We start from the raw sequence: 12,881 nt of genomic DNA, 5'->3' as shown, positions 1-12,881 counted from the left end.
GTAAAGTGTATTATTATATGGGGTAGACAAGTGCCCACCTCAATTTTAAGGCTACCACCTGCTAGATGCCAAACAAATAAAATAAACCTGTACTCAATCTGTGTAAAGTGGTACAAGCAGTCAGGCTTAAATCAAAGGTAAAGTGTTGAAGCAGAACACACAGAGTACAAAAAGTCACACAAAACACAATAAAATTCCACAACTACTTTTAAAATAAAGAGAAACAAAGTATAAGTAAAATAAAACTATAACAGCAAAATCTGATAAGGGGAACAAATCACACGACTTTTAAAAGATTTAAGTGAATATAGCGCAAAAAAGCACCAATGATGGTCTATGGGCATGGTAAACAGGGATCTAGGCGTGATTTGAGGCAGACCGGGATCGATCGATTCCTGGTCAGATACACCAAGATACACCAAGTGCCTTTGTTCCAGTGATGCTCCACAGGATGGTCCCACTAAGGCTCAAGAGCCTTTGAGGTTTTTGCTTGAAAAACTTAGTAATAGTCCCAAAATAGAAAGGGGCGTTTTTTGTTTTTTCAGAGATGAGTGACCCTTTCACAGGGATGAATCTGAAATTCAAAACAATGCCATGGAACTGCTGGTCAGGTACATTTTGTAGTAGATCCCCTTGACTATGGAGCAAAAGTCTCACAAGTTACCAATCTTTTTCCTGGTGCCCAAGCAACCACAGCTGTACACTTTAAAGCCCCCCCGAGGATCTTGCGGGGTGCGCACCTAGAGACTATCAGGCAGAGACCACCAGCAGAGTCCTGTCCAAGTTCAACTGATCAGCAGGAACTGTAGAGAAAAGGACTCTTGCAGCTTTTTGTGCCCGTAGAGCATTACAGGAGGGCAGTCAACGTATCCTTGGAGATCACTTTATTGTCCTAGGTACAAGGGGAAGCAGGTACAGTCCTTCAAAGCTCCAGAGAGGTCCAGTTCTCTTCTGTTCTTTCACAGCTCCAGAGAGTAGTCTGAAGAGCGTTCCTGTGGATGCCACATTAATGCCTAGCACCAGCTAATGTGTTGGAGTAATAACCTAACCGATGGGGTAACAGTTCCCGGGGGAAAGCCTACCCACTTTTTCAGTAGTTCATACTTGCCTTACAGCAAACAGGCCCAAAATGCCATGTGCCACAGATTTTTCAAGACTGCAAAGGCCTTTGCCCAGACTTAACTTGGAATCTGAGGGTTGCAGATGTGTAGGGGAGTGCACTACGGTAATCCCCAATGTCCTCGAACATCGAACATCAAACTCTAAATCTAGTATGAAGCAGACTCTATACCCAAAACAAACTAGGAGACAGAAGGCAGGGTCCTAAGGTACCCAGACAAAGGACACATAAGAATTGTCCTGGCATCCTGGTCGCTCCCTTTCAAGAGACCCAATGTGCTACATGTGCCTTAAACAGTCCTGATAGGCAGTATTTCATTTAATGCATATTCTATTGAGCATCGAGGAGTAATCACTGGCAAGTAAGGCCAATCTATTGTGTAACTCCGGGGAGGAATTTCCCGCCTCTTTCACACCTCATTCAGACAAATTTATTGGACAGGACAATTGTTGGAAAGCGAATGTAAAAGTATCTCTCGCATTGACAGTCAAGGTAAAGGTAACTTTTTAAAGTTATATTTTCTCAGATATTTAACAAAAGTCTGAATTTACCATTACAAATGATTTTTTATTAAACATAAACATACGTTTTTGAGTGGAGTCTATAGCTAGTCCAGGTCAAAAGTTATACATTAAAGTGCATAGTGTATACTTTAACTTTTCAAATATGCCAGCTACAGCTTGACCAGTGACAATGTCACGTTGGACTTAGTCACTGAAGGAGCATGCCTTAACTAAAGGAATTTGCCTTTTCTAATGTAACACATGATCCATACTTAAATATTATGCACCCTTCCTTGTGGGCACGAATGGTGCGTGGAGCTGTGATTCATTTAATATTTAAAATCAGGTTTTCATACCTATAAAAAGGGTGATTTTGAAAGGTCTGTGCAGCAGGGTTCAAGCTGATGCTGTAAAGCTACACAGGGTAGGTTTGAAGCCATATTTTCACTGCCACTATAGTGGATGGCACATAAGGTGCTGCAGTCCACAAGTTTCATTTAACCCCTTCAGTGCCCATGACGAGCTGGACTCGTCATGGGCTGCGGTGGCGCTGTGCCCATGACGAGTCCAGCTCGTCATGAACTCCGCCCGCTAATAAAAAGCGCGGCACTGGGCGGGGAAAGGGGCGGGCATGCAAGGGGTTAACTTTCCATACCATTGGTGCACTTATGCACCATATACTATAGCCTTATAGAAAAGTTCAATGTACCAATCAGGTTCTGAGTCAATATTTTAAGCCAATTGCAACATGTTTTAGGTGTTAGAGCACCTACACTGAGCACTTGATAGATGTGTCCCAGTGACAGAGTTCAAGATTGCCACCAGTTGAGTCAAAATAAAGAAAATCTGAGGGTGACCCTTGCAACAATGGATTATTGAGAGCCTACACTGTTATAGCGGTCACGGGATGACTGAAAGTGGATATAATTGAATGCCTTACTGCAGAGAAGCTGATAAGAGAAAAGACTATAATTCACGAAGCAGGGAACACTCTTGTTCCAGAGAATAAACTGAGAAACAAATCCTTGATTTCTGAGACACTCCTGGAAGATGTCTCCTTTACTCAGGAAAAACAGTTGATCAACTGGGAGGAGAAATGATGCTCTAGTGAGGGTACATTCCATCACAGTATTAAGCTCTACAGTCATTCATCTTCCTCACATATTCCCTCAAGCTCATCTCTCAGTATGTTACCCACCTAGCTCCACCTCCTCCAAGCACCAGTGCAATGGTATTGCCAGTCAGGACGCGGGCCAGACGGGAGAAGTCACTATGACGGTCGGCTGTTTTCTCAAACACCTTCTCATACATTTCTTGCTGAAACCCAGAAATCACAAATGGTTTTAGGGAACCAGAACCAACTGAGGGTTCAATTTAAAATCTGTGAGTAATAAAATGCCCAATTACTGTGTTACTGGGCACTTTTATTGCTCAGCCACATTTATACATTACAGTTAGAAATGTGAAACTTAATAACTAATAAATACTAAGGTCTGGAGTAGATAAAGGCTGCTGGTAAACATAAATTAAAAAGAGAGAAAAATAAACTGTAGCATCTATATTACTGCAAGTATTTCCACGTCATTTCCTACCACCCTCAAAATATGCCAGCAATGGCTCACGGAAACAGCACTGCTGTCTGGTCCATTACCACAATATTTAACAGCAACATACAAATACCCCGCTACTCCATTTCAGGTGGCTACAAAAACATTTACAGTAGTTTTTGACCAAGCCATGCAGTGTGTGCGCAATAGCAGTCCTCTATTTCCTAATACCAAATCATTTAGCTACATTTCAGCAGTACGAGTGCATGGATCTTTTATACATGATATAAAAGTGTGAATAATAGTAATCATTTATATAACTCATATTATTTCCTTTAAAGTGTAATTGCTCGTTAAAATTCCTTCGATGGACATTAGACAAATGAAAGCAGAAGGTGGCCCCGATGCATGTTTTATAATGACATGCAGGTTATGAATCCACATCCAACTTATCCATTCTGTTCCTAAGCTGGACAGGGTGCCTGGCTGTAACTCTAAGGGTAGCTGGCTTGTGGTTAAGTGCTGATTATCAGCAATGAAAACTTTCTTATAGCAAGTGGCAAAGAACTTAATAGCCATCTTATCAATATCATGTTTACGGATTTTGACATATATGAACTACCATGTTTGCTGGGACTTGAAAACTGTCCAAACAATGTCAGGGGCATCTAGAAGACAATTCAGATTTTCTCATCCCTCTGCTGGAAAACTTACACACTAGTTTCATTCCAAAACTAAATTAAATGGCAGTCGAAGAAACATGAGGATGCGTTGAAACAGCTTTGTGGCCTTGTTGTTGATGTCATGAAGTAATTGACAAGAGTGCAGAAAATGTTTTAACTGGGAACCGATTCATGGTGGAAAATATAAAGATTTAGAAAGGACATGTAATGTTTAGGTGCAAAGCAAACAAAATCGGTGTACGCAGTACCTGTATGGAGATCCAATTTACACAGAATGAAAAGTGGCCATCATTATAATGCCTGTAGGTAGATATTTGTGAGAAAGGTGCTCTGCGAACTTAATACTCAGAAACAGAGTTAGCATTAAAGGTGAAGCATGGGCGGCCTGTGAATCTACAGAGTGTTCTCCCTACCAGTTTATGTGGACTTCGGCGTGAGAATACGCGGCGCGGGCACTTGATGTGGAGATGACCAGAGCACCAGCTCCTCATGTTCAGCCACTCTACCGTGCGGGAGGGGGTAAGGCTATCTTCCTTGTGTAGAAGGATCAGCTGCTTGAGGGCCCGCACGGCCGTGTTCTCCAGCATCTGCTCCAGCTGTGAATATAATCAAGGAGACAGGCATCAACTCCAGTCTCAGATCGTCACTTCTACATTTTGTATACCCCTTTCCTCATCAAACTGAGCATACCTCGCGCTTCCTTTAAAGAGTCTCTCCTGTTGTATCATGCATTCTTGCATTAGAGCCATCTTCCTTGTTTTAACACTCAGAGCCACACAAACTGGGACCTCCTTTATTATTGCCACATCACTAATGTTACCTTGCTGCTCACTGAGCACCTTGGTCCCAATCCCACTATGACACAACCTAATCGGACTCCTTCTAATTTCTCGCTCAGGCACCGCATGTCGTGCTTAACCACTTGCATGGTCTCCACATGTCCAGTACCTCCAATTACGACTTCACCCAACTCTTATATTTATTGTCCCAGAAAGCTTTGGCCCCAGTCCCACTCTGACCACCTTCCAATAACACTTAAGACACACCCTCTAGACGTAAATACCACTGTATTATTCCATTGCTAATGCCCCATTTTACTGAAGAACCCCAACCTTGTACATTTCTGCTATTTGTGAGACCTGGTCCTTGTGACACTCTGACACAGCAAAGACTAAGGGGCACATGCATCAAGGTAATCATTTGTGATTATAAAATAACAAATTTTAAGGATTCACTATTTGGTAATCGCAAATGCCGATGCATGAAGGATTTGCAAGTAATCTTGCGACTCTTTAACATTCCCTAATAGCGATTCGCAAATTGCGAATCGCTATTAGAGAATGCATTCCCATTCATTCCTAAAGGTCTATACGCCCATAGCAATGAAAGGGAATGCATTCGCAAATTGCGATTACCACATTGGTAATCACAAATTACAAATGCAATTCCAAGGGTGATAGGGGGCCTAAGGCCCCCCGATCCACCCCCCAAAAAGGTCATTGTGCACATGTGGCGCACACACAGGCTCTAAGGGCATGTGTATGCACCTCATGTCACTTTGAAAACAGCACTTTTGTGCATTTTTCAAAGAATGCGCAAATCACCATCAACTTGAAGTTAAGGGTAATTTGCGTTTCCTAAATACACAGTTTGCATTTCTACTTTTACACAGCTCCTTGTCAAGAGTGTGTGGCATCAACCCTTTCAGAAATCATCTCATACTGTCCCTCACAAATGCCCTGGGCTCCTGTAAATTTTACTACTGTGAAGATTTCTTCTCATTCCCCTGGTGCGAAAGATCCATCCCTCTAATAATGCTTCTAACAGCCGTGTAAAAAACATAAAATCAATTTCAACAGTCTCACTCCGACATCACCAGACGTCATCAAGCTCGGCCTCTTATCCTTGTGTTTATGCAGAGATTTCTCAAGCCGAAATCACTTTCCACAAAACACTGGACAACACCAACCACCCTGTGCACTCACTCAGCATCATGTCACCATGCTAGTCATGGGGTGCTGGAGGACCTTTTTATTTGTGATACATACGTAGGACTTCAGTCTTTGTTCTAGTTTGGTGGTATGCAACTATCCTTTACTGCCATGCATGACGTGCCTGACAGCCAACATACAGTCACTAATACCACCCCATTGAAACACACAATGAAAAGAAATTGGGATGGAAACGGTGTTATTTGGACAATAAAAATAATTTCAACCAGCACCATTAAAGAAGCTGTCTGAGTTTACATGAAAAAGAGCAATTCACAACTCGGCAAAGGGCTAAAAACCTGAAAAGAAACTTGGGATGCCATAAGCAGTGGGTTTCAGAGACCCTCAATGAGCTAGCACCGCTCCACATTATAAGACCACATGAAGATGTTCATGCTCACAATATAAGAAGATGGATGGATGCAAGGAGCATTTGATAGGGCACTTGGCAGTGTACACTGGACCCAAAGTTTGGGATTAACAGAAGCTAAAGGACAATTCTTAATAACTAGCATGCCCATACTAGGGACCCTCTAATAGACATTCCATACCAAAATCACCCCTGAGTTAAGTCCAAAAGAAGACTTGACAAGTTACAAAATACATCTCTGATTGGGATGGATTCCCACTCCCCAGTGATCAGGATCATAAAAATAGCAAAAAAGAGTGAGGGAAACCTACATCTCCTGGAGTGGGATCCTGCTCACCGAGTCCCACAATCAGGATGCAGTCAGCCTGTCGGATGCAGCGCACAGTCCATGGTGTCAGGGAGTAGTCGGTCTGGTAGAGCACAATGCGGTGGATGTCCTCCTGCTGAGCCAGCCAGCCAGAGAGACGGTACTCATGGATACTGCAAGAGAAAGGTTATTAGATGAAGAAGCGGACTACACCCTAATCTCCTACAATATATGCACCAGTGATTGGCAAGCAACACCTACACCTTTATCAACACATATATGCCACATATATATGCCAGAACATATATGCCATAAGGCAAGCAACTTTATCAATACACACACACTCCTTCTAAATGCTGAAAGGATGAAGGGAGGCTAGTGAAGTTATGCACCTTTACTGACATACATGAGGGACTAGCTCAATACTCTAACCTCGTTAATGCATACACTGGGAGTACGGTAACTGGTCAGAAAAAACATTTATAGGGTAAAAGGCTGCCCCTTCATCAACACATAGATGCCTTACAGGGCAGTACAGATGCCTCTAAGACACAGAATATAGGCACCAGCTCATGCACATAAAAGAATAATAAACAGAAAATGATGAACTCAGTAGCCATGTTAGGAAAAGTTTAAGGTTATACTGGTTCGTGCTAAAGAAAAATCTCACAAAGATTAGTGATTACAGAAACACATGTTGGGTAAGTATCAGTTTATTTTAGAAAAACTAATCTGAAGAAGAGTATTTTTACACATATCACTGTTTTCTCCTATTTAAGATTCATGGTACTGCCTAAAGCCTCTGGCTTGTGGCAGACTGTGCTAATGCTATCATGCAAGCAGTGTCCAACAGCAGCAGAATGGCTGTGTCCTTGAAAAGAAAGGAGGCATGGCCGTGGTGGCAATCACTTTCCATTCTGCTTTCTTTGACCACTGGACCAGTCTATTCCAGCTGTGTAGACCGCTCTATCGTAAGTCATTTAATCAAGTTCCTATTTAGTGCCATTTGCACAATAGTCATTTAACATTGTCAAAAAGCATTGTCACGGCTTCTGTTTTTTCCAGGACAAACTGTCATACTGACAGTAACATCCCCATAGGCCGATGGTCTGTTATATCGAGACACTGAAGAAAAGTGACTGTAAAGAACTTCAGTCTGACATTTGAAAAATATGCAAAATTATTTATTTTCCAAAATGTCAAAGGAATTTTACTCAAAAAGAACAGTTAGTGGTGATAAGCTAGTAAATACAACAAAATGACTAATCAATAACTTGCTCTGCAGCTAGAGAGTACAACACCCAAAACTCTTTTAAACTTGGGCAAGCAGAATGCTGAAACATCCCACTCCTTCAATTTGCCACAACGTACACATTCTTAAATACTAAAGCAACCTCCCAAACACCTGACAACATCTGGATGTCTGAATGTGCCATGGTTCCAACATTCAGCAAATCATGATGTATTCTTCACTCACCTGTACCTCTAACTTCAATCATTGTGGTGCCATACTCTTAAGTACTTTTCACAGATGTGGTGGCCAGCAATGCTGCTTACTTTCCATCCAGCTAATATTCAAATGACAGGCATCTTTCTTCCTGGACCCTATTACAGTAAGGAAAGGGCCACAAAGGTATCTTGAATATGAACCTACCAATCCAAAGCTGAAGCTCCAAGTCGCGCTCTGATGATGTCACTTGTAAGAACCAACGTTGGACCTACAAAAAAAAGGTTTGACTCTTCATGTAAAATATTTATACTTAGACTACACAGGTAGCTGCCTATTCCTCTTCCACATCTGTAAATGCACACCTCTCACCACTATGATGATGGTAAAGTTAACCATGAACTGGCACTATTCGGGCTTGGCATAAGACTCATGTGGAGTTTCACAACAACAGTTGGGTGCCTACCTCGCGTCTGAGACCAGCCACGTATTCTCTGCAGATGGCTACATTGTCTTTCGTTGAACTTAGCAAATGCATTACTGTCAAATAAACACTTAATACCACAACAAGTATTCACCAACACTTTCTGCAATACAGGGTGATACATCAGATATGAAAGTAACAGACTACAAGCATTTAGAACAAGTCAACTCAGCAAAAGGTGGCAAATAGCTTAAGAAAATAAATGTCTGTGAGATCAAAGGTCATGCTACTGCAGCAAAAAACTGAATATTAACTTCTGCTAGAACAACCAGTGAACAGATGCCATGTCATCAACTACAACACATCAGGTGGAACATGTAAATAATACAATGGAGAGGCCGAAACTCAGATGCTTCATAGACCAATGAGGCAGTGGAGTGGAACTCAGAGTAGGAGCACCAGCAAAATCCTTCGTGCAACTCTCAAGCATCCTTCCATGCACGGCTGCACCAATGCATGCACACATCATCACCCCGACCGATGCAATGTCCCCTCTCACCTTCAAACACAGCACCCTGATCCATCCATACTCACCAATGGCATTAAGGGCATGCTTCAGCTCAAGTGAGAAGGCTGCCATGGGTACGTCATCGCACACAGGCAGTACTGCTACAGTGGAAAGATTGCTAGTTGGATTTGTCAGCTCAGATGAGGAGCTCATACCAAGACCTGCTCCTGGAGAAAAAAAAATGAAAAGAGCAGCAATGAGGTCAGAAGAATTAAGAAGAAGCATATTAACACTATGAATTGTGTTGCCATTACTGGGGAGAGCCTTTACCCTAGAAATGAACCTTAATGTTCATATGAGTTGGCGAATAGAAAAAAAGTACTCAAAACAGGTTTGCAAGAACAAGGCCATCTAGAACATCACCCTGAAAGGCTCCATCACACATACAGTTGCATCATACTTTTGGAAAGTTGATGCGCTACACAATCATTGGAAAGCCTTTTTTTCCTGCATCACATGTTGCATTGAGACAACTCTTCCACTTAGGAATTCGCTAGAAGGAAGACTGCCCCCGACTTTCAATAGCGGGCAGACCCACCGATGATTTTGTGCTACAGACAAAGAGAAGGATGGGGGTTGCTATCTTGTTTACTCATTAAACGAAAAGCAGCACTGAATCTACATCACATTGAGAAGGAACACTTACCAACATGAATGTAATGGGGAAAAAAGGAACTTCGCTGAAGATGAGTAATAGCAATGCCAGGACAGGCCACCAACAAATATGCTTCCAGTGGAAGGCTGCCATGCTTAGTTCAACAGTCAAAGAAAATTGTTTTGACAACTAAGCCTTAGATTGGATAAGACATTTATTAATGAAGTGGTAGAAAAAAAAAAAAAGAGTGTCAACATCAGGTGAACATGACAGATAAACCTCCAAATTAATTTTGCTATGGATTCAAAAGGTGAGGAGTCTGTGGTTAGAAGCCTCTATCAGACGAAGAAGTTACATACCTTTGCTATCGCTCTTTCGGGTAGAGACACTATCTAGTCGCAGATTCTTCACTGACCCTCCTAGACTCCCCGATCTGTGAATTGAGCTCTGGCCATTTAAAAAAATCCCTAGTCTACGAATCTGAAAACTGGTCAAAACCACTTAACTTGTGGGGCTCTGCTTCTGGGGAGCGGTCAGCCTCAAGAGCAACTGGCATCAGTGCGTGCTTATATCCCCTCTACAGGTAATTTCTGGAGCGAACAGCGTTAGTGCATAGAGACACTTGGTGGCGTGCAGAGGTACTGCTAAGAAGTTTCCAGCCTGGGGAAATATTCGAAAGGTGAGAAATCTGAAGTTAAAAAGTTTTTAACAGAAAATCGCTCTCTCCATTTAGCTGGTACAGCTAGAAATCTCGAATGGATATGAAGTGTTACTACAGCAAAGTTCTATGAGGACATCAGCTATGTATCTACTGAAGAACCTGAAGGCAAACCTCACCCCATGGGCTGGTCCTCATCAACATTTAGAAAAATGTTGGACTGGGTACAGAAAAGACTGCACAATATCAGAGCTCACTTTTTCTAACATCATGTGTCACATTATTTTAAAGACAGTGAATTTATTGTAAGATCTTGTTACATAGTTTTATTTTTTATTACTTGAACTTTAACAGTATTTGCTGTTTTTAACTGATATGACTCGATCACTATTATTTAAATTTCTAATTGCTTAAATTGTGCTACTTTCATACCTTGGCCTTCATAATCACTTCTGAAGGGAAGACTTGTGCCTTTATATCTCCTTCTTCAAGTGTTTTGCTTCATGCCTTATTTTGGCGCAAGCCCATGTCTTTATCCACAGGTCCTCGGAACATCAATAAATTCTTCACAAGTGGAATACCTCGTCTGCTGCAGGACAGCATTCTTTGAAACCCCTTCGGCTGTAGAGTACAGCTTAATGTTCAAAAATTAGTAAGAGCACCAAAAACTATTCTTTTTTGGTTCCAAAGCCCCCTTCTGGATTTTCTACTTCCCAAGACAGCAGGTTACGAATCCTTTCCCAGATGTTTGACAGCAATTGGACTATCACAACTGTGAAGCACCAAGAATTATTTGGCATGTCTTATCCATCGTAAGAAGTCCCACTGCTCACCAAGTAAAGGTAAAGGGACTGAAGTATAGCAATCATGAAGCCATTTCACCCACAAAGCAGATTAATGCTTAAAGTTCATTAACAAAAGTGTTTCTTAGATCTTTCCTCAGTCATTGAAGGCAGTATGTTTACATGCCGTTCCACACAGTTTCTTGCAGAGAATCTTCAGGTGCTAACATGTAAAAGAATCCCTCCACTGGTTTGGTTCACAAAAGGCTGCTTGATCAATAAAACTACAACTTAAAAAATTTCTCAGCCTAAAGCAAAATCTTTTTTCCTGTGTGCAGGGTGTTGTAATCCAAATGAAGTTCTGGACTTCTAGCGTAAATTAGTTAGGTTCTTTTATTAAGTTGTTACATGTATAAATGAGGAAACCCCACCAGGAGCAACTGTCCTGCTGCTCAGCCCATACCCAACTGACACTCACAGACATCCAGCATTCCATCCATCCAACATTCCACGCCACACTCATTCTGGCTGAGCAGCAGATAAACATAAGTTACAACACAGGGCTCACCAGGTGTCTTGCCCTCAGGAAGAAGTTTTCAGTGAGGAAGAATGTGTGCACAGGAAAGGCTCAGGGCTCAGCTCCTCTGATCGGCAATAAATACTACCATGCCAAACTTATGCAAGGAATAAGCAAGAGAGGCGTGTGCCTATGGCTGGTAGTACTGAGTTTCCACCTCCACTTCCAAAGACACAAAGCTACATCTTTTTTGCTGGCACACACATCTAAAATTCAAATAAAGCAACATCACAGAAAAGCTAATTTTACCTGGAAAGGGGCCCCGAAGTTCCTGCAGGTTACCAAGGATCTTCTGGCTTAGCAAATGGATCAGGCGTGTTACAACCTACAAGGCGCATAAAGGGAACCCAAATTATGCACTTGTCATGATCTCATAAACATTTCTGGGCTATTGTTAACTCTTTCATCCTCACCACAGAGTTTGCCCTCACTTCCCTGTATAGCGACATTTCGTTTGTGGTCGGACCCTCCTATCAACTGGTGTGTCCCTGCTTCCCTTTGTCAATAAAGCAAAGTTTTTATCAGCTCTTGCACACTCACTTGATTTTGCTAAATTATCTTGTCAATGCTTGTTGCAAATCATTTTGATTATACACCATTCAAAGCTGGAATCTACTTATGTTTACCAGACTTATTTAAGTTTCAAGTCTGATTTTTATTTGATTTAAGATATATTAATTATTCAGATCTCTGAAAATGGCAAGGCTGTATAGTTCAACTTTCTTCAAACTTTCATACACCAGGTGAATAGTAAAATAAAGCTTCTTGAGCGCTAGGTGGCGCCGGACCAGCATGGCCGCTTTGCGGTGAAGCTGCGGGCGCCGGACCCCGCAAATCCTCCCTGATCTGCTATGTGCTGCCCTGGCCGATTCCTTCTGGGCGCGTCGGGGTGCTGACCCGTCCTGCGACCCGTGATTCACTTCTGGTGCGCCTCTGCCCACCCGGAGCACAGCCTGACGGCTCGGAGGCGAGCCGGCGAGAGGAGGCAACGATCCCGGTGCTGAGACCCGGGCGGGCTGCCACTCGAGCCCGCGGCGCCCTCGAAGTATCTGGGCCCAGGTTCGCCGCCGGCCTAGAAGAGGCGTTTCTGCTGCCATTGCGGGCCCCCCCTCCCGCGAGAAGAAGGGTTCTCCTGCTTGGTGTCTGCCTGCGGTGTCTGTGGGGGTGCGGAGCTGGCCCCGGGAGGCTGATTTACGCTGGAGATCGGACGGTGAGTGCGGCACTGGGGAGGCGCACCAATGGGGCTGCCGGAGCTGTTGCGGGGGCCGGGAGCGGTAGAGAGACCCCCCCTTCGGGCCGGGTGTCGACG

General features: G+C 42.9%; 1 protein-coding gene across 3 annotated transcripts in view; it reads right to left on the bottom strand.

Moving 5' to 3' along the window:
* Positions 1 to 12,881, bottom strand: part of PNPLA6 (patatin like domain 6, lysophospholipase) — a 259,016-nt gene that overhangs the window by 80,093 nt on the left and 166,042 nt on the right. For all 3 annotated transcript variants that reach the window (XM_085654362.1, XM_085654361.1, XM_085654363.1), the window contains exons 21-26: positions 11,822 to 11,897; positions 8,987 to 9,127; positions 8,176 to 8,239; positions 6,526 to 6,694; positions 4,267 to 4,449; positions 2,822 to 2,940 (exon numbers count right to left, since the gene is read on the bottom strand). In XM_085654362.1, coding sequence (XP_085510488.1) covers positions 2,822 to 2,940; positions 4,267 to 4,449; positions 6,526 to 6,694; positions 8,176 to 8,239; positions 8,987 to 9,127; positions 11,822 to 11,897 — 752 coding nt within the window. The remainder of the gene's footprint in view (positions 1 to 2,821; positions 2,941 to 4,266; positions 4,450 to 6,525; positions 6,695 to 8,175; positions 8,240 to 8,986; positions 9,128 to 11,821; positions 11,898 to 12,881) is intronic.

This window comes from Triturus cristatus, chromosome 4_1, assembly GCF_964204655.1.
Source record: "Triturus cristatus chromosome 4_1, aTriCri1.1, whole genome shotgun sequence".
Taxonomy (NCBI): domain Eukaryota; kingdom Metazoa; phylum Chordata; class Amphibia; order Caudata; family Salamandridae; genus Triturus; species Triturus cristatus.
This window is presented reverse-complemented; position numbering and strand designations above follow the sequence as displayed.